Source organism: Pan paniscus, chromosome 21 (genome assembly GCF_029289425.2).
Source record: "Pan paniscus chromosome 21, NHGRI_mPanPan1-v2.0_pri, whole genome shotgun sequence".
Classification (NCBI taxonomy): Eukaryota; Metazoa; Chordata; class Mammalia; order Primates; family Hominidae; genus Pan; species Pan paniscus.
Window position 1 is genome coordinate 839,461 of NC_073270.2, and position 22,439 is coordinate 861,899.

Below are 22,439 nucleotides of genomic sequence, written 5' to 3' on the forward strand. Positions count from 1 at the left end.
TTGAGAAACAAATAAGTAGATTGAAAGATCTAAAGTATAAATGATCGCTAGATGTATAGATAGCTTTCTGTATGAATCTTACTTGTCAACTATACTGTAACTTTCTACTGAACAAAAATTGTTTCTTGATTTTTAAAATATCTCAATCCTTAGAACTGCATTGTCCAATACAATAGTTACTTGTCACATTTAGCTGTTGAGCACTTAAAATGTGGCTAGTCAAGTTGAGGTGTGCTGCAATTGTAAACGCACACCAAATTTTGAAGAGTTAGTAGAAAATGCAATCGATTGCATTAATAATTTTTATATTGATGACATGGTATAATAATATTTTAGATATAGTAGTTTAAATAAAACACAATGTGAATTTCACTTGTTTCTTTTCACTTTTTTAATGTGGCTACTAAAAATGTAAAGTATGTATGTGACTCACAATATTTTTCTGTTGGACAACGCTGCCTTAGAGTGTAGCACCATCACCGTATTCCAATACATGCTCATAAAAAAGAATAGCAATAGTCCTATTCTAGTAAGTGGGAGAGAAGACAGCCCAGAAGATTTTACCAACAATTTTCTTGTTGTGTGGGAAAAGTGAAGTCCTCAAAGAAATAAACATAGCCCTTTGCTTCACTCCTTATCATTTTTTACCCTTCATAAAACTTAAAGAATAGGTAGTCTTGTTTCGTTTTTGCATTATTTTATGCTTGCCAGATTATAGAATGCATGAATATCTCCCTCCACTCCCTACACCCCAGGCACCATACTATATTCTTTGGCTGTGTCCATCATTTTCAAGTCCCTGAGTTTTAATGCCAAAGCACACTGATTTCCAAAAGTAAAGCAAGTACTGTCTCTCTAGATAGTTGTCTATGATGCCATTGAACCATCCATGCTGATAACTTCAGAGTTCATCAACAACTTCTGAATTCCTTTCCAATTTCCAAGCTCCTTGATATCTTCCACTCCAATGACTTTCACCATATGCACACCAAAAATATGTACAATTATAATATATAGTAAAATAATTGTTTTTTAAAGGATACGGCAAATCTACAGGCACTCATATAAAAATAAATTTTAAAATGCTAAAAAAGAATACCCAGAGATTTTAAAGTGCATAAAATAAATAAATGAAAAATGGGAAAGCTAAAAAGCTTTTTAATTTGAGGTAGTCCCATTTATTTGTTTTTGCTTTTGTAGCCTGAGCTTTTGATGTGATACCCAAGAAATCATTGCCAAGGCCAATGTCAAATAACTTTTTCCCTATGTTCTCTTCTAGGATTTTTATGGTTTCAGATCTTATATTTAGTTCTCTATTCATTTTATTTCTGTGTATAGTGTAAGATAAGGGTCCAATTTCATTCTTTTACATTTTTGTTTTCCCAGGCACCATTTATTGAAGAGGTTTTTTTCTTTCTCCATTATGTCCTCTTGGTGCCCTGCTCCAAAATTAGTTGACTACATATGTCTTGATTTATTTCTGGGCTCTCTATTCTGTTCCATTGGTCTATGTTTCTGTTTTTATGCCAGTATCATACTGTTTTGGTTTTACTTTAGCTTTGTAACATAATTTTAAATCAGCAAGTGTGGTACCTCCAACTTTTTTTTCCTCAACATTGCCTTGGTTTTTTGGGGCTCCATACCAATTTTAGTATTGCTTTTCTATTTCCATGAAGAATGTTATTGAAATTTTGATAGGGGTTGTGTTAAATCTGTATATTGTTTTTGGTAGTATGAATGTTTTAATAATATTAATGTTTTTGATCCATGATCAGTGAGCACAGGATATCTATTTATTTGTGTCTTATTCAATCAATGTTTTATAGTTTTCAGTATACTTTCACCCCTTGGTTAAATTTATTCCTAAGTATTTTTTTGATGCTATCATAAATGGCATTGTTTTCTTGATTATTTTCAGCCGGGTCATTATTTATGTATAGAAATGCTACTGATGTTTGTATGTTGATTTTGTATCCTGCAACTTAATGAATTCATTTATTAGTTCTTAAAATTTGTGTGTGTGTTTGTGTGTTTGTGTGTGTGCATGTGTAGAATCTTTAGAATTCTCTCTATATAGGATCATATCATCTGTAAATAGAGATTATTTTACTTTCTCCTTTCCAATTTGGATGACTTTTATTTATTTTTCTTGTCTGATTGCTCTTGCTAGTACTTCCAAAACTATGTTGAATAGAAATAGCAAGAGTGGGCATCCCTGCCATGTACTAAATTGTGGAAAAGTTTTCAGTTGTCCCCAATGGATTATGATGTTAGCTGTGGGTTTCTTATAAACGACCTTTATTATGTTGAGAAACTTTCCTTCTATACCTAAAGTGTTAAGAGTTTTTGTTAAGAAAGAATGCTGAACTTTGTAAAATGCCTTTCCTGCACCAGTTGAGATGATCATGTGGTTTTTATCTTTCATTCTGTTTAGCCAGTCTTGCATGTCAGGGATAAATCCCACTTGGCCATGATTCATAATTTCTTTAATGTGTTGTTGAATTTGGTTTTTGTCAATATTTATCAGAGATATTGGCCTGTGGTTTTATTTTCTTACAATATGTTTGTCTGGCTTTAGGTATCAAGGTGATGCTGGCCTCACAAAATGTGTTTGGAAGTATTCCCTGTAGCTCTAATTTTTGGAAGAGTCTAAGAAGTGTTGGTAGTAATTATTCTTTGAATGTTTGATAAAATTCAGCCATGAAGCCATTTGGTCCTAGGCTTTTCTATTTTGGAAAGTTTTTAATCACTTCTTCAATTTCTTTATTTGTTGTTGGAGTGTTCAAACTTTTTGTTTCTTCCCAATTCAATCTTGTTGGGTTAGTTTTTCTAGAAATTTATCCATTTCTTCTAGGTCCTCCAATTTGTTGGCATAAAATTGTTCATAATAATCCCTTATGACCATTTTTATTTCAAGGTGTCTATTGCAATGTCTCCACTTTCATTTCTGATTTTATTTATTTGAGTCTGCTTTTTTTAGTGAATCTAGCTAAGAGTTTGTAGATTTTATTTTTTCAAAGAACCAACTTTTGATTTTATTTATATTTTCTATAGTTTTTCTATACTACATTTTATTTGCTTCTGTTCTGATCTTCATTATTTCCTTCCTTTTGCTCACTTTGGGTTTAGTTTGTTCTTTCTTTAGCTCCTTGGGGCATAATGTTAGTCTACTTATTTAGATCTTTTTCCTTTTTTAATCTAGGCATTTATTGCTATAAACTTCTCTCTTAGAACTGACTTTGCCGCATACTGTAGGTTTTGATACATTGTGTTTCCATTGTCATTAATCTCAAAATATTTTTTAATTTCCCTCTTGATTTCTTCTTTGACCCATTAGTTCATCATAAGCATGTTGTTTAATTTCCACATATTGGTAAATTTTCCAAGATTCCTCCTGTTATTGATTTTTAGCTTCACACCATTGTGGTTGGAAACAATACTAGACATGATTTCAATCTTTTTGAATTTGTTAAGGTTTATTTTGTGGCCTAACATATGGTCTATCCTGGAGAATGTTCTATGTATGCTAGAGAAGAATGTATGTTCTGCTGTTGTTGGATGAATGTAGGTCTGGTAGGTCCATTTGGTCTGAAGTATAGTTCAAATTTAGTGTTGTCTTGTTAATTTTTTGTCTGGTTGATCTCTCCATTGTTGCAAGTGGAGTACTGAAGTCCCCTATTAGTGTTATATTGCTGTATATTTCTTCCTTCATGTCCACTAATATTTGCTTTACATATTTAAGTGCTTCAATGTTGGATGCATATATGTTTACAATTGTTATGTCCTCTTGATAAGATGACCTCTTTATCATTAAATCATGACCTTCTTTGTCTCTTGGAGCAGCTTTTTACTGGAAGTCTGTTTTATCTGATATAAGTATAGGCATCCCTGCTCTCTTTTGGTAACTGTTTTCATGGAATATCTCCTTCTATCCCTTTACTTTCAGTATATGCCTATTCTTAAAGTTTAAAAATGGGTCTCTTGTAGGCAGCATCTAGTTGGATCTTGTTGTTGATCCACTCAGCCATTCTACATCTTTTGATTGGACAGTTTAACCCATGTACCAGCAAGGTTATTATTGATAGTAAAAGACTTACTCCTGCCATTTTGCTAATTGTTTTCTGGTTACTTTGTAGATAATTTGTTCTCTTCTTCCTCTATTGCTGTCTACCTTTGTGGTTTGGTGGTTTAGTTTTCTGCTTTGTGGTTACAATATTGTTTTTTAAATATTCAACATAAATACACTTCCTTGTTTGGATAACGTGTAAAACGTCTGCAAGGAGGGATAGATAATAAGTTTTCCCTTCAGACTGCACTGCTTTGTCTGGGATGAGGAATAATTTATAATGGTAACTGTTGCTGGTTAAAATTTGGCTCCTACCCACATTCATGCAAACTCAGCGTTCTAGATTAAAAGAGATTTAAGAGACTTGCCAAGCAAATGCATGGCATCCTTAGATGTATCCTGATTTGAATAAAACAGCTATAAATAATAATATTTTGGGGATTATTGAAAATTTTGACTATAGATTAGTTTTCAGGTGATATTGGAGAATTAATGTTATTATTGTTAGGTATGTTAGCACGGTCATGCAGCAATGTGTCTTTCTTTCTTAGAGATGCATACAAAAATATTTGGGTGTGAAATGTTCTTGTGCTATAATTTGCTTTAAAATTCTTCAGAAAAAAAAAGATAAGCAAAATAGAAAAACAAGATAATGGGTACATGTTATCTATTTCGTATTCTCCCTATTTTTTTGTGTGTTCAATTTTTAAAAGAAATTTACTCCATACATATATCCCACCCCCTCCACTAAGGACCCCCAACTATAAAGTGCTGTGAATATAAGAAAAAGTGAAAGAATTCTATGATTCTGAGAGAAAGTCAACACTGTAGGAAAAAGAGAGCCCAGGATTTGGGCTAAAAATCATTAATCTGACCCTGATCAACCCTGTGGCCTTCAGCAGTAACTCAGCCTCTCAGGCCTTTGATTTGTTCATGTGTAAAATGAGGGTCATTGTCATTTAGACAATGACCTTCAGGGTATGTTTTAATGTTAAAATTCAGAGTCCTTCCATATCAGATAAGCATCAACTATTCAATAGTTTATGCTGAAGAGCACAGGGGACCAAGAGACCACCCAAATGGGTTCATGAGCCCTTCATGCCACTTCTTTGTTGGGTCACTTTGGGCACCTCACTAAATTTTTCTGAGCTAGGTCCTCTGCACCTTGCTTGTCTATCATCAAAGGGTCACTGTGAGACTATAATAATATAAGAGGAAAGAAATCGTGATTATTAAGGCATATGCTGAACCACATACCTCCATTGGCAACATTAAACTTCACTCCAAACTCTCCCCCTGCTCCTCCAGGGCAGTGGCTGGCTGTTAGAATGATTCCACCAGCTGCCTTGATCTTCCTGATAATGCAGGAGACCGCAGGTGTAGACAAGATGCCATTCTGTCCAATAATCAGTCGTCCAATCTAAACCATCCAAAAATAAAAAATCAATCCAGTTGCTTGGGATTAAAGGCATTTCAACAGGAAAGTGCCCCAGGCTCTGTTAGCATACAGCCAATCACTTGATAAAAGAAACAGAGTAGGCTTTAGATTAGGGGAGGCAGGGTAGGGGGAGCACTGACATTGTCTCTCCTATCTAATGTCTCTAAGACCATTTGGTGCACCTGCATCTAGTAGTCAATTATTAACCTGTAAATAGGATATGCCTCACTGATCTTCAGTCGTTTGAAACATCTGCTTCTGATAATCGAGGGGTTAGCTTGAATCACACAAGAAGTTCTTAGTTTGCTACTGACTCAGAAACTATGCATATGAACATGCTAGAGATTACAAGAAAAAAGAAATGGAGTGCTTCTCTGCTTCTTCTGCTTCCTGTAACTTAGAACAAGCTCAGAGAGCAAGGGGACTGATTTACTACAACCTCATCATCTGTAGGCATATTTTAACTGTAATCTTCAGGAATGACTTTTCTCCTGAAAGTAGGAATTCTCTTTCTGCTGTTAAGTGACAGCATGTGCTGGAGACATTGGAGAAATTACCCAGTCATGCTAAGCAGAGATCTGGAGGTCATCCATGGATGCAGCCAGATTCTTTCTAGAGCTACAAAACTGACTTTCTAAAAAGTCAGCAACACAGCGCTGAAGAACATTTATTGCTACACCTTGGTTTAAAATTGGATTCAATATCATCCAATCTAGTAGTTCTCAATATTTCTACAAAATAGAATCACTTATGAAGCTTTTTAAAATCCTAGTACTCAAACTGCATTCTAGACTGATGATATTGCAATCTCTGGGGTTGAGAGCCCAGCATTAGTAGTTTTAAAGCTCCACAGATGATCCCAATGTTCAGCCAAGCTCGGTAATAAAGCCCCCTTGTTACTCAAAGGGCTGGCAGCATGGGCATCACCTGCAAGCTTGATAGAAATGCAGAACCTCAGCTGGGCATGGTGGCTCCACCTAAAATCCCAGCACTTTGGGAGGCTGAGGTGGGCAGATCACTTGAGCTCCAGAGTTCGAGACCAGCCTGGCCAATGTGGTGAAACCCTATTTCTACTAAAAATACAAAAATTAACTGAGCATGGTGGTGCACGCCTGTAGTCCCAGCTACTCCGGAGGCTGAGGTGGGAGAATTGCTTGAACCTGGGAGGCAGAGGGTGCAGTGAGCTAAGATGGCATCACGGCACTCCAGCCTTGGCTACAGAGTGAGACTCTGTCGGAAGGAAGGAAGGAAGGAAGGAAGGAAAGGAAGGAAGGAAGGAAAGAAAGGAAGGAAGGAAAGAAAGGAAAGAAAGGGAAAGAAAGAAAGAGAAAGAAAAAGAAAGAGAAAGAAAGAAAGAGAAAGAAAAAAGAAAGAGAAAGAAAGAAATAGAAAGAAAAAGAAAGAAAGAGAAAGAAAGAAATGCAGAACCTCAAGGCCCACCCAAGGCCTACCGAATAAGAACCTGTATTTTAATAAGATCCTCTCCTCTCTTCCCAGATAATTCATTTGATAAGTACTGATATAACCAACAAGCCAAAACAAACCTTAACATACAGTTCAACAACAAAGTTGCCCTGGCACCATCATTGCTAGAGGTCAGTCACTGACCAAATATAACAATCAGCGAGATCAGGGGGAAAAAAATTACAGAAGAGATCAAAACACACACACACACACACACACACACACACACACACACACAGAGAGAGAGAGAGAGAGAGAGAGCTCAAAAGCAAAGTGGCCTTGGGATGATTTAGTATGGAAATCCACAAGATCCCCAGGCTACATATTTTCAAGTAGAGGAGACAGATTATAAACAAATAAGCAATAATAATAATAGTTACTAGTGAGGTACATATTAGGAAGGAATTAGACTGCTGTTATAAAGGACGTCAATTTTAATAATAATATAATAATAATAGCTAAGGGAGCTTAGATTTTATTCTAAGTACAACCAGAATCCATTGAAAGGTTTTAAACAGTGGAAGTGACCTGATTGCATTTTTAAACATCATGGGCTGAGCAGCCCAAATGGTCCTATTAAAAAGTAAGTCACATCAAGTCACTAAAACATTCCAATAGCTTTCCTTGTCCCCCACCAACCCAAAACAAAGCCAAAGTCTTCATTGTAGTCTACAAGGCCCTACATAATCTGACCTCCATCATGTACCATTCTCCATCGCCCTCCCGCCCTCCTTCTTCTGTTCCAGCCACAACGGAACAGAACAGCTATTCCTCAAACATACCAAACATGATCCTGCCTCAGGGCCCTTGCATTTTCTTTTTCCTCTGCTTACAATACTTTCCCAGATATTAACATACCTGCCCTCTACTGTCTTTTGGGTTTCTGTTTCAATGTAAGCTAATCAGAGATAACATCCTTGACAGCCCTATATAATACTATAGCCAGAAGTCCCTAACTTTTCTATTGTTTCCTATTTCCTTCACCCTGCTATAATTTTCTGGATCACATATGTTGCCTTTAACATTTTCCATATTATTTATCTTCCCACTGTATGTAAAGCCCAAGGACTTTTCACTGCTATATCCCAAGAACCTAAAATAAATCTGGCATGTGGTAAGCGTACAATAAATATTTGTTGAATTAATGAATGGAGAATAATGAATGCATGATGAATGGCTTCTCTGGGAGAAATACCTTGAAGGGGGGCAAGAGCAGAAAGAGGAATATCAGATGGGAGACTCTTAAAGTCGAGTGTTGATAGAGTCTTGGACTAGGCTAGAGCCAACAGAAATGAAAATTAGTCATTTGGTTTGAGATACATTTTTGGAAGGAGGATGAACAGAATATGCAGGTGGACTGGAATATGGAAGAGAGGGGCTGTGGTAAATAGCCTCCAAAATGGCCCCAATGGTCCTTGCCTTTTGGCATTTTTGCCTTTTTGTGGTCCCCTCCCACACTGAACGATGCAGATCTGGGTAATCAGTATATATTGCAGAAGTGATTGTGTGTGACTTCCATGGTGAGGCCGTAAATGGCATGGACACTTCTGCCCTGCTCTCTTGGACAGCTTATTTTGGGAGAGGCCAGCCGCCATGTCATGAAGACACTCAAGAAGCCCTGTGAAGAGGAAGCAAGGCCTGCCAACAGCAGCCAGCACCAGCTTTCCAGCCAAGGGATTGAGCCATCTCACAGTGGATCCTCCAGCCCCCACCAAGCCTTCATATGACCAAACCAATACCAACATGTAACTGTGACCTCATGTGAGTCCCCAAGCCAGAATATCCATCTCCTGTCTCAGAAATGATGAGAAATAATAAATATATGTGCTCACACATATTACCATCTAATTTTCTACATTATATGTTTATTTCCCCACTGTATATAAGATCCAAGGACTGTTTTTTTTTTTTCACTGCTATATTCCAAGAACCTAGAACAAATCTGGCATATGGTAAGTATACAATAAATATCTGTTGAATTAATTAATGGGAAAAAATAAATGAATGATGAATGGCTGCTCTGGAAAAAATACCTTGAAGAGTGGCAGGAGCGGAAAGAGGAGGATCAGATGGGAGGCTAACAGCCAGCACCACCTTGCCAGCCAAGTGACTGAGCCATCTTGCAGTGGATCCTCCAGCCCCCATCAAGCCCCAACTAAGCCACTAAGTTTCATGGTAATTTCTTACACTGCAATAAATAACTAATACTGGACCAGTGAGAAAAGGAGTCAAGAATAATCTCAGCTTTCTACCTTTAATAACTTAATGGATAGTGGTGCTATTAATCAAGTCAGGAAAGAGAAAGGACAATAATTACACCTATAGTATTACCCAAAGTCATGATAAATTATTTTCCACATGCTCTTGCTAAAATTTATGTAGTCATTCAACTCATTTTATTGAGTATCTACCATGAAACCGGCAATATGGAAGAACCTTCTGATATAGAACTGAATATAATTTAGTCACTGCCCTCAAGTAATAAGTCTGGAGAATCAAGAATCTGAAAAATGTTTGTAGCTTTTGTTCAAAATTTTCTCTCAGCCATTTAAAGGGAAAATTATGAAGATTGTATAGTGGTGACAGACTGGGATAGCAGTCCACAAAAACTTAGGAAGCCCTTCCATAGCACAGAGTCAATGCTGAGGAACAACTGCCCAGCCAGGGGCTACATTTTCCAACCCACCCTTGCATCTAGGTGTGGCCACATGGTGCATTTGGACAATGGGTGATAAACTAGTATGAGAATAAGAACAGAAGTAATGTGTGTTTCTTCTAGGCTGAGGATATCAGAAAACAGACATATCATCTCTAAACTGCTTATTTCTCTTTCTACAGATTCAGTACAGGTAATCATGTGGCTCTAGGCAATGCCAGAGTCACAAGAGGGAAGGAAACTTAGTCCCCATCCCATTTGGTAGACAAGAGTCTTTGCCCACCAGGGACATCCTCATTGGACTATTGTGTGAGTGAGAAATAACATTCTATTGTTTTTAAGGCAATAAAAATTGCCTACATTTCAGGTTTATTTATTACAACCACCCACATTTTCTTAAGCAGTAGCGAAAGAAACATAAACAATAGTTTAATGCCAAATCAAAAATGTCAAATGCAAAATTATTTCATGCTATTACAGTATAAAATTATGTCCACTTTGGGGCAAGGACTTAGAAAAATGCAGAAATAAACATGTAAAGTTATTAAGTAGGAACGATTATAGATACATTTTTATCTTATTAAATTTCAGTTATTTTTGAAAAGGTAATATACATTCTGTTTAAGAAGGTTAAAGTGAGTAATTACACTTGAATAAAGTTTCAACCTGAAATACTTTAGTTATAATTGGAGAATTAACAGAAGATTAAATTCTAGATATCTGGAAATTTTACCTATGTGAGATCTGCTCATTAACCCATCAATACCAGAGAGAAGAGGTATTGCTGGACATGTTCCTATCATCTGGGGGATAAGTACTGGAGGAGATGTGAAAGAGAGGGTGATGGGGCTTCTGAGGTAAGACATGGAAAATTGTGAAGATATTTGTGTCCCTTATGGACACTCACCAAATGGTGACCTAGGCAGAGGAGGATTTTAATAACAGGATGACCAGTTCTGTGGATGTCAATGAGTGGCTTTCCCCCAGCCATTCCTGTCATTGTCCAATGGGCTCATGAGCCAAGTGGCTGTTATGGTTTACATGTTTGTCTCCTCCAAATCTCATATTGAAATGTAATCCTCAGTGTTAGCGGTGGGGCCCAGTGAGAGGTGTTTGGATCATGGGGGCTAGTCCCTCATGAAAGGTTTAGCACCATGCCCTTGATGATAAGTGTGTTCTCGCTCTGAGTTTACATGAGATCTGCTTGTTTAAAAGTATGTGGCACCTTCTCTTTTGTTCTCTTGCTCCCACTCTTGCTGTGTGATATGCCTGCTCCCACTTTGTCATCCGCCATATGTAAAAGCTCCTGAGGCCTCACCAGAAGCCAAGGAGATGCTGGCACCAGGCTTGTACAGCTTTCAGTACCATGAGCTAAGGAAACTTCTTTTCTTTGTAAATTACCCAGCCTCAGGCATTTCTTTATAGCAATGCAAGAATGCTGTAATACCATGGCCGTGATGGCAGGGATGAAGGCTATGCATGGGCTCAACAACATGGACATTCACTCACCAAGGCTGACCTGGCTATGGCCACTGCAGAGTGCCTACTCTACCAGCAGCAGGGACCAACACTGAGTCTCCTTATGGTACCATTCCCCAAATGATCAGCCAGCTACCTGGTGGTAGATTGGTTAATTTGGGCCACTTCCATCATGGAAGATGCAGCACTTTGTACTTACTAGAATAGACACAAAGAAGAGGAGATATGAAGACAGATGCAAAGATTGGAGTGATGCAGCCACACCCGGGAAGCCAAGGAATGTATTCTGCTGCCAGAAGCTAGAAGAGGCAGGGAGCAGATTCTCCCTAGAGCATCTACAGAGTGTGGCCACGCTGATACCTTGATTTTGACTTCTGGCCTCCAGAACTGTGAGAGAATAAATTTCTGTGATTTTAAACCACCAAATATGTGGTAATTTGTTATGGGAGTCCTAGGAAATGAATACAAAGTTTGTAATCTAATACGAAGTTTGTATTAGCTTCACAAGGCTGCTATAACAAATTGCCATAAACTTGGTGGCTAAAAGCAATTAAAATTTATTCCCTTACAGTTCTGGAGGCCAGAAGTTCAAAATCAAGGTGTCAGTGGGGGTCTGCCTCATCGAAAGGCTCTAGGGGAGGATCCTCCCTTGCCTCTTCCAGTTTCTGTTGCCTCCACATATTTCCGAGCTTGTGTTCACATCACTCCAATCTCTGCCTCTGTTTTCATGTCACTTTCTTCTCTGCGTGTCTGTCTTCTCTTCTGTTCACCCTCTCTCTACCAATTAGCCCAGGATAAATGCCATCAGAAAAGGTATGGCTTTCAAGATCTAGTCATTGATAAAAAGAAATATAACTTTTGGAAGCCCTTTTGTATAAAGAAAAAGCACTCAACTTGAAGTTAAAAGGCATAGGTATTAGTCTTGACTCTACCCCCTGACATAGGATCAATCATTTAACATCTCTGAGGCTCTGCGTCTTTATCTGAAAAGCCAAGGAAGAAGAGGGTTGTTAAAATCCACCGAAGATCAGATTCTATAAACAAAAACTGTTTGTTAAATTAACCATGACACAAATTATTCTATTGTCTTCCCCGAATCCCACAACCCCCTCCAACATTTAAAATTCATCTTTAGATAGCAGATTATCCCTTAAAGTACCATTTTACTCTCTGAAAAAGTCCTAGAAATACTACCCTCTGTCAATGCAGCAGACCGCTACCTTGCAAGGAAAAGATGGTCTACTTACATAATTATCCTTAGTTATGTTTACAGCATTGAAGCAGGCAATATCTGACTTTCATTCCTGAGTGAAATCCAGACCACAGCCCAGGGAGGACCAAGCCATGGCATTCTGTTGCTCCCCGCTGAACGTCCCACACCATAGGGTCTGGCTTTGGCTGGAAGAAGGGCAACCTCACCCAGTCCTCCAAAAGGTGCACACACCCAAGTGGATGCTACTGCCATTAAGGGGCATTTCCTTCAACTCCCACGTGGAAAAGGGGGCAAAGTGGACCCTAGTCCACTGTCACTCACACACATGTACAGATCCTAGGGTCCACACAGATACAGATCCCAGGGTCCACATCTATCACATATATGAACATTATCACACAGACCCCTGCAGACACATCTGTGAGGCATATGCATTCCCAAACACACAGACAGACTCATGATAAATTTGTTCCTACCCAGCCGTGACTTCTAAATGCTTGGGGAAACCAAGACATAGTAGAAAGGAGTGTGCAATTATCATTTCCCATGATGCCGTTACTTAAGAACTCTTTGTGTCCGTCCTTCTAATGGCACCAATGCCTCCCATCAAGCCTTAAACCTCACCTAAATTATGTCATTGGGCTTTTTCATCCATAAATGAACATACCAGGTGCCAAGGGAATCAATATGCCCTTTCACATGCCTTAGACTAGTGTCCAAAGAAAGATAAAATGTTATTCTATAAAAGCTTTCTCCCAGCATTTCTATTCCTTTACATTTTGTGCCATATACAACTATGGTTTTTTAATGATCTTATTTCTGACAGCTGTTTTTCTTCAGAACATCAACAGCTTCTTTCCTAAATTAGTTTTAGTATGAGTTCCATTTCTAATTAGCTCAAATTAAAGTCCTAGAGAGCAGCGAGGTAATATTTAAACCCTCAGGCTAAAATTTCGGAGTAGGTGCAGAATGTTGACTCTAAATGAGTTTTTCCTGTGACATAACACGCATGAAAGCAGGATTTCTTTCATGTGTGAAATGTCTTAAATCAGACTTACCCTTTGTGATTCTCTTTTAGCTTTAAATGTCGTTTAAGAAAAAAAAAGAAAAGAAAATTAAGCATGACATTCCCCAATATCCTCTGCTCACTGTGTTATAATCCCTATCACTCCCCAAGTGAATTGGAGAGAGTGAAGACACAATGAACAGAAACTTCCCTGATGCTTCACAGAGGAAGTGTTCTCCGGGACCACACAGCCTCCACCATGTCCATCTACGAAGGGCTGTGGCAAGCCATATACACAAAGATGCCTGTTTCCTGTCTTCTTGGTTAAAAACAAAAACAAAACACTGGAAGGAACTCCAAAGCCAAGCTGCCACGGGTTGCAGAGTGCCAGCCCTTAAGTAGTGTTGTCCATGGGTAAACAAGAGACGGATAAGGGCAATTTCAAGAAATAACAAACTCAAGGCATGAATGTGGTTATCCAAACATCAAGGGACTCCTTCATTTGCATTTGGATAATTGTGCAGTTATATGATTTGTTACATGGAGACCAGATGGAAGTAAGAGAGTTCATCCTCAACTTCCTGTACCTCTGGAAGTCTTTACACACATGCTGGAGAGATAGATGAGAGTTCATTAGCATCAAACCACCATGGATTTCATAATCAATTCCTAATATCTGAATAAATGCAGAAAAGTCACAGGCATCTAGAAGTGTGGCCCAAGTTCTGTTCTTCAATCGGCCCACCCATTATCCCTATGTATCTCGATTTTGTTATCTAAAAGATCACATGATGGAGGATGTAAGCAGGTAACACAGCCAAGACCCAGTTTACAGTGTCTAGTACCTAACAGACTCTTGACACGTTTCACTTGCCCTTGAGTCAATCTTTCCATGTCACTGAATATTCTTCCACAACACGATTTTAATGGATATAGTCGTCCATTGTTTAAATGTACCATTATTGACCAATGTAAAAATGTTCTTTTACCTCAAATTTTTATATGTAAAACAAAAACATGTTTGAGGACTAAACCCACACTGTAGTATAAATTAAACTGGATGTAAGCCAGGCATGGTGAGTCACACCTATAGTCCCAGCACTTTGGGAAACCAAGACAAGAGGATGGCTTGAAGCCAGGAGCTCAAGAGCAGCCTGGGCAATACAGCAAGACCTCATCTCTACAAAAAAATAAGAAAAATTAGCTGGCCATGGTGGCGTGCGCCTGTAGTCCCAGCTTCTTGGGAAGCTGAGGTGGGAGGATCCACGGAGCCCAGGAGTTTAAGGCTGCGGTGAGCTTGGATAACGACTGCACTCCAGCCTGGATGACAGAATAAGAACGTGTTTCAAAAAAGAAAAAAGAAAAAAAGCCCTAAAAACTAAAAACTGGTTGTAGTTTGCTAATAACTAAACAGCAAATTAATTGTAACATGCTTACATATCAACGATGTCTTTCTTCTTTAATCATAAACCTGCTCACTAAGAAGCTGCTGAAGTCCATGGTAGTGACAGGTACATGTCTGCATCCTTGTCCTGACCTGCATCTTCTTTGATTGTCCCCATCTGTGTCTCCGACTGGCACTGCCGAACCGGCTTGCTACCTGATCAATGTTGTACTGAACCGGACTGCTAACTGATCAATGTTGTTGAGCTCACTGCACAAAGCTGTTCTTACAAGGTAGATTTCTGCCTGGAATAGTCATACTTACACTGTTTATATTCCTTACTCCTGACCCATCCAACGCAGCACAAGTTCTATTTATTGCCATAGAAACATAGGTCATTTGGAAACACCTCCTTCATTTCTATGGAATGTTCAAACATTTCTGACATTTTGGACTCTGTTCTAGCCTCTTGTTAAATATATCCAGAAAAGAGACAAAGCTTTATGGGGGGGCTATATGCACACATATGCTATAGAATAAACTATCTAAATGCTTAAAAATACTTTCCATCTGGCACCGCACCTTAATAGGTAGACAGAAATTAAGTATGTGTATATCTATCTGTATAGATACGTATAAATATATATCCCCAAAACAAAAACTCATTCTCTTACTTATACATAGGTAGAATATAGGTGAATATACATATACATTTATAGGTAGAACAAAAAAACCCCTCAGCCTCTTTAGGGCCATGTGTTTTCTCTGAGTAATTGTCACAATTAATTAAAATCCATGTGTATGCCTTTTTAGATAAATTCCATCAGACCAGTTTCTGTCTGGTTGGAAAATAATAACTGCCTATTTGCTAAGTGCCCCTGCCCCCATACTATGTTCCAGTGAACTAAAGACCTCTGGCAATCATAGATTTACATACAGCTCAGCAAGATTAAACAATTTATTGTTATTTATGACATCCAAGCTGGATCTTCTGTATTATATTCCACATTAGCATCTATCACTTTACATTTGGGAGATCCTGTCCAAAAAAAGATTATGCCTCCTAACCAAACATTCAGCAGGGCTGCAGGAACAGGCCCCCTGAACAAACATCCTGCCAAAGTACTTTAAAGCACTGTGAGCTCCCACAGCTGTGCATTTTCAGACGACTCAACAGATTAGCGTGGAGTCTCTTAGCCTCTGCTTGGTCTGTTCCTTTCAGTGATCTCTCACATGGCCCAGTCCATTCGGTTTGAAAATCCTCATGAAATGAGCAGATTAAGATCTGGCTTCAGTAGAGGGCCATGGGGTGGGCATGGAGGGGACAGGGTTTGCTCTTAACACAGCCTGAGCCTCAGAAAGGTTTCAGATGGAAAAGCATGGCACTGACTCAGCTCATGCTTAACAGGAAATAATGCACAGACCACACTAAAAAAGTCCTTTATGTTGTGTGAAAGTCTATGCCGGAGCAGCTGCTGCCACCTCATGTACTGTGATAGAGTGTGCGTGTGTGTGTTTGTGTGTGCATGAGTGTGAGTACGCACACAAATGTGTGCTGGGAGGGGGAGGAGCTCACAACTTCCACAGTCGCCACCTCAGCCTTAGCTAGCAGCATGGACAAATGCCAAAAGTCAAGAGGAAGCTGCACCAAAGCAACTGTGATCACCACATCAGCAGGTGCTTTCTGGTTAGTAAAGCTACTGGGACTGAAAAACACACACGATCTCGTCCTTCTTTTATTTTAATCAGAGCAAAATATTTTTATAATAATTGTGTTATATGAATAAATAATTCATAATGCTGTAACCCATTATCACATTCAATCCTCCCAACAACCCTAGAAGACATGTAGACAAGTATTATTACTTTCCCTATTTTTACAAATGAGGAAATAAACCCCAGGAAGCTAGGCGACTTCCCCACGGTCATATAAGTTGCAAACAGTAGTATCATGATTCAAATCCAAAGCTTCTCCTTTTGTCTTTATCATTTTAATTTTGAAGGTAATGCATATGCATGTATGATCTTTTAAATCCAGAGATGTATAGGGACTCTCCTTCCCCATTATACACCCCCTCCACCCAAGCTATATACACTGTTGACTAGAGTATGTCCTTTCAATCCTATTTTCTATGCCTACATTATATACAGAAAAGCAGGATTATGTTACACACAATATTCCAGTCATTGCTGTTTTTCACAAACAAGCTATCATTCACATCTTTTTCATACTACATATAAATTTATATTCTTTATTTTAGTGGTGTATATTGTGCGGTTGTGTCATAAATTATGTACCTGTTCTCTGTTGAACATATGGATTTTTTTCTGAGTTTTTCCTTAGCAAAATGCTGCAGTGAGTACCCTTGTACATAGATGTTTGTACATTTGTTCTAGAAAAATCTACAGTAAAGATTCTTAGATTAAGAGATTCCCAGATTATTAGAAAACTACTCTATTAATTTAGATATATACTTCCAAATTGCCTGACCAAAAAGTTATGTCAATTTGACTTCTATGAACAGTATACAAACATGACAATTTTCCATCACCTACACCAACTCTGGGTAATTTCATCTGTTTTACAAGTTGATGGATTGTTTTAATTTATATTTCTCTTGTTATTAATAAGGTTGGCCACCTGTTCATGTGTTATTATTGATGACATTTGTATTGAATTGTTTGAATTTTCTTGATTTGGAAAACCTTTTTACATGTCATATATATTAAATATTTGTTGTAAAACTCTCCTTCCAGTATTTTGTATGTGTTTGGTCAAGTAGAATAAACTCTTGTCCTCTGATTTCAGATTCCTTTGTCTTTCCATTAGAAATCCCTAAATGTAAAACTACATATTGATAGCTAAAAACCAGGATGTTTACTAGAGAAAAAGAATACAAAGGCAATAACTAAATATTATATTTATACAAAATACCTACTAGTACTAATTTAAAAAGAGAAAGTAAAAGTCAAATGCTTCTACGACTTCAGACTAAGAAAAAGAACTTTTGAGGTTGAATGTTCCTGAAATTTTTCTTTTCATACAACTACGGACATGACTTCAAAAGTTGATGTTACTAAAAATGTAAGATATGAAAGATATTTGAAGACTCAGAGAAGGTGGGTTTTCATTTTAACAAGTCACATATATATTCTAGATATCCTCTTATTCGTAACTAAGAGAGTCAAATCAGATGAAAGAATCTAAAAATTTCCCTTTGACTGTGTTAAGTAGAAGTAGTAGAGGCATACTGGCCAAATCTTGAGTGTTTGCAAATTGACTCTTAAGGCTATAGGCTGGCACAGGTCATTGAAGCCCTAGCTTTTTATCTTTAATTTTAAAATCCCCAAACAATTTATACTAATTTTTCTTGTCCATTATTTCCAAATAATCTTGTTTAAATGTTATTACAATGCTTGCTCATGTTGCTGTTGTCTAACAGAAGGGTATCCGGGGCCTTAAAACTGAGAGGGTTAGGATTAATGATTCCAATACCTATGCTTGGACATCTCCAAAAGTGGGTTCCAACTTCTTGTCCTCAAGTCTGTATAGAAATTAGCAAACTTCCAGAGTTCACAAAAGGCTCAAAGAGAACAGATGTTTTATAGAAAATTCTTAGAGCAAGTTTCACGCATAATGTTGCTGATGTGTGTCTGCCTTTTCAATAAACATCACTATGCTTTATCACAAGATTCAATAAAGCAGCTTAGTTAAAAATGCCATCTGGGTCTCTGGACACATTAAACAAAGCTTAAAATAACCACCCCAGCAACTGGGAGGACCCAGCTGTTCTCATAATCTGTCCCACTCCTTTTACTTCCCCAGAAAAAGAGTGAATGAAGACCACAGACTAAAAGCATCCAGAAGGAACTGACACAAACAGGGAGATAGATGGAGCCAAGGGCTCCTGTAAGTTTGCTATTGCTCACATAATAGATTTGCTAATTCCACAACCTGCGGATGGTGATTCAGAAAGGGAAGCAGAAAGAGGGAAGAGAGAATCATAGAAGGGCTCATTCAAGTTTTCTAATGTATCACAAACCTGTCCTCCCTAATGTCTGGATCATAGCAGCCCATTCCATTCACCTATTCTGTAGTGAAGTCCAGTAGAAAATACAAAGCCTTCAACACCCAGTTCTTTCTCCCTTCTAGAGATGAGATATTAGCCACCCAATCCCAGATTCTCAGATCCATTCCAGGAAAGAAGCCCTAGGTATTGAAGCACAGCTTTCCCTCCCTCCCTCCTTTCTTCCACCCCAAGATTTGTTCCCCAGATAGTTCTAGTAAATGCAAAACCAAGTATATTCTCATTCTTTAGAGCAACCAGCTTTTCATGGCCAACTGGAATCAAATACAACCTGCACAAACATCTATCTGGAGGACACTCCCAAGGTTCCTACTGAGCCAGCCTTCTGCATACCACTGCATTTCAGCTTCCTAGTTCACAAGACACTGAGACATTCTTGAATTCTGCAAGGTGCACTGTGTGTTAATATCATTGCTGCTCATCATGTGGCCAATAAAGGGCATGACTAGTCAACAAATAAATTTTCTCTTGGCTAAAACTTGCAACAAAACTGTAAGCTGTTTACCAAGGGGCCCACTACAGGTTATATTCAATATATACAGTCAAATCATAATCATCTGAGATATATTCAGTTGACCATACACCTTTATATTTCAGTAAAAGGTCTTTACATTTCCCAGTGCTATCGATGTTACAAAGTGCTTTCATATGCAGTGCTTCATCTGATTTCCAGGATAATTAAATGATCCTGTCATACCTGATTTTTAGATGAGGAAACAAGTGGTCTCTGGGTATTTCAAGAGGCTAACGCATCTGCCCTCCAACTTGTATGTGAAAACCAAAAACAAAATTCCAAGGCCCCTCAACCATCTGAATGGACTTTGACTCTTTTGGTCAATATATGGCAGAGCTAGGAAAAGAAGGTGAGTCTTCCAGCTGCTGATACAGGGTTTTTTCTGCCATACTCCATTACCTCCAAGGCTAAAGTCAAAAGAGGGTGTGGTTATCACATGAAAAAATCTGGTTTGGATTTCCCAAATGTGTATGCAGTATTTGGTGATTTACCTTAATTTAACATGCAGTTCTTTTGGGTTGTAACAGTCTGACTCCATTTTTGAAAACAAAACAAAATTGATTTTAAATGCTGAATTATAGATCTTTGCTGTCCAGTATGGTAGCTACTAACCACTTATGGTTATTTGCATTTCTATTTTAATTAATTAAAATTCAGTAAAATGCAAAATTCAGTTCTTCAGTTGCTCTAGCCACATTTCAAGTGTTACAGTAGTCACATATGGCTAGTGGCTGGGACAATGCAGATTATAGAACAGTTCCATCATCAAAGAAACTTCTATTGAACAGTGCTATTATATAATGTCATCTCCAGAGAAAGAAGACTTTAGAAAAAGTCAGAAACGGCCGGGCGCAGTGGCGCACACGTGTAATCCCAGCATTTTGGGAGGCCAAGGCAGGCAGACCCCTTGAGGTCAGGAGTTCAAGACCAGCCTGGCCGACATGGTGAAACCCCGTCTCTAGTAAAAATACAAAAAATTAGCTAGGCGTGGTGGTGCATGACTGTAACCCCAGCTACTCAGGAGGCTGAGTTGGGAGAATCACTGGAACCCAGGAGGTGGAAGTTGTAGTGAGCCAAGATTGTGCCATTGCACTCTAGCCTGGGTGACAGAGCAAGACTCCATCTCAAAAAAAAAAAGAAAAGAAAAAGAAAAAGTCAGAAACATCTTGAGGCAGGCACAGTGCTGTCATCTGTCCAATATTGAAGATGATTTAAGAATAAGAAAGAAGAAGAGAACAAAGAAGAGAAAAAGAAATTGCCTTAGGTGTACCCACCCAGAAAAGGACAAAGGCATTCCTGTAGTCATTGTGTTGTATTTTAGCTCTTAAACTTTTTAAGAGATTAGAATAATTTGACACATAGAAGATCTAAACCACTGAAGAGGCTCTGAAGTAGATAAAAGTAGAAAGAAAATACAAAACTAATTAGTTACAAACTAAGCTTAACCACAATTCGTTTAAACGATACTATTTACTCTTCACATGATTGGTTTTTCTTTTGCTTTATAGTATGACATAGTTTATAGCTTTAAAGGGGAATTAAAATATTTCTGGGAATTTTTAAAAGTAAGTTCACACAGCCACATAAAAACTACAGAAACAGATAAAACCTATCTTCTCATTTATTCCCTAATCCATTCAAATTAAATATAAAAATCCAAGCATCCACAGTGATACTCAAAAAAGCAAAAGTGAGACAAAACAAAATTCATTTGTCACCTGTGGAGGTAGTTAACTCACCTAATCTTCACTCCAAACACCAGTAATTTTTAAAAGACAGAAATAAACATATGTTCTGCCTTCCCGGAAGGAACTATGTTTCAGGGTAGCCAAATAACCCAGTTGTGAAGAAAATGGTCTGCTTATAGAAAAATGCCAGCTAAAACATGTAGATAGAATTAGAGAATTAGAAATTCACCATTTTGAAACCCCTAATGAAATAATCAACTCAAGCAAGGATCATTAATAAATGCTAAAACAATCAAGTAACTATTGATACAGAATATAACTGAATATACACATGGTACAAAGTTCACGTCACAGACTACTGGCTTGACCCAAGGGGGAATATAGCAGAGGAGATAGGCAGTGATCACCCTAACCTTGCGATCATCTCACCATCACTAATGATGGGATGTGAATACACATTATTGCCTATGAAATAGTCTTTAAAAAAAGAAGTTGAACCTGAATCTAACTAAACCTTGCAATGGGCTGAACGTGTATGTCTTCCCAAAATTAATATGTTGACATCCTAACCCCAAAGGTGCTGGTATTAAAAGGTGGGGCCTTTAGGGGGTCATTAGATCATAAGGACAGAGGCTTCATGATTGGAATTAGTGCCCTTATAAAAGAGGCCCCAGAGAGCTAGCTAGTCTCTCCCACTATGTGAGGGCCCAGCAAGAAGGCCAATCTATGAACCAGAAAGTTGGTCCTAACCAGATATCAAAACCACATGCTCCTTGATCTTAAACTTGCTAGCCTCTAGGACTGTGAGAAATAAATTTCTGTTCTTTATAAGTCATCCAGTTTTTGGTATTTTGTTATAGCAGGCCTAAAAGCCTTTAGAACTAACTTCCAGTTAACCAGGAAAAAACAGAGTGAAAAGTTAAATGACACCATAAAAAGCAACCAGAAAATTCCAGAAGGGGAAATATTCTACAGGACAACTGACTAGTTTTTCAACAAGTCAATTTCACTAAATAAATACATAAACAAAGAGTATGGGTATTTTCCACGTTAAAAAAGTCTTGAGCTAAATAATCAAATGCAATGTGTGTCCCTTGATTAGAAGAAACTAATTTGAACAAACCAGCCCCAAAAGATATTTCAGGGAGACCAAGCTGGAAGGATCACTTGAGGCCAGGAGTTTGAGACCAGCCTGGGCAACGTAGTAAGACCTCCATCTCTACAAAAAAATTAATTAGCTGGGCATGGTGGTGTGCACCTATAGTCCTAGCTACTCAGGAAGCTGAGGCAGGAAGATCACTTGAGCCCACGAGTTTGAGGCTGCAATAAGCTAAGATTGTTTCACTGCACTTCAGGCTGTGTGAAAGAGCAAGACTTTGTCTCAAAAAATAAAAGGACATTTCATAATAATTGAGGAAATCTGAATGTGGACTGGGTAATAAA

General features: G+C 38.1%; 1 protein-coding gene across 8 annotated transcripts in view; it reads right to left on the minus strand.

Annotated features, from left to right (window-relative positions):
• LOC129394899 (phosphoglucomutase-like protein 5) overlaps positions 1 to 22,439 on the minus strand; it is a 72,871-nt gene that overhangs the window by 46,172 nt on the left and 4,260 nt on the right. For all 8 annotated transcript variants that reach the window (XR_010110991.1, XR_008622283.2, XR_008622282.2 and 5 more), the window contains exon 2: positions 5,324 to 5,486. Coding sequence is in view for 4 of the 8 variants with exons in the window: in XM_063601013.1 (XP_063457083.1) it covers positions 5,324 to 5,486 (163 nt within the window). In the remaining 4 variants the exon portion in view is untranslated. The remainder of the gene's footprint in view (positions 1 to 5,323; positions 5,487 to 22,439) is intronic.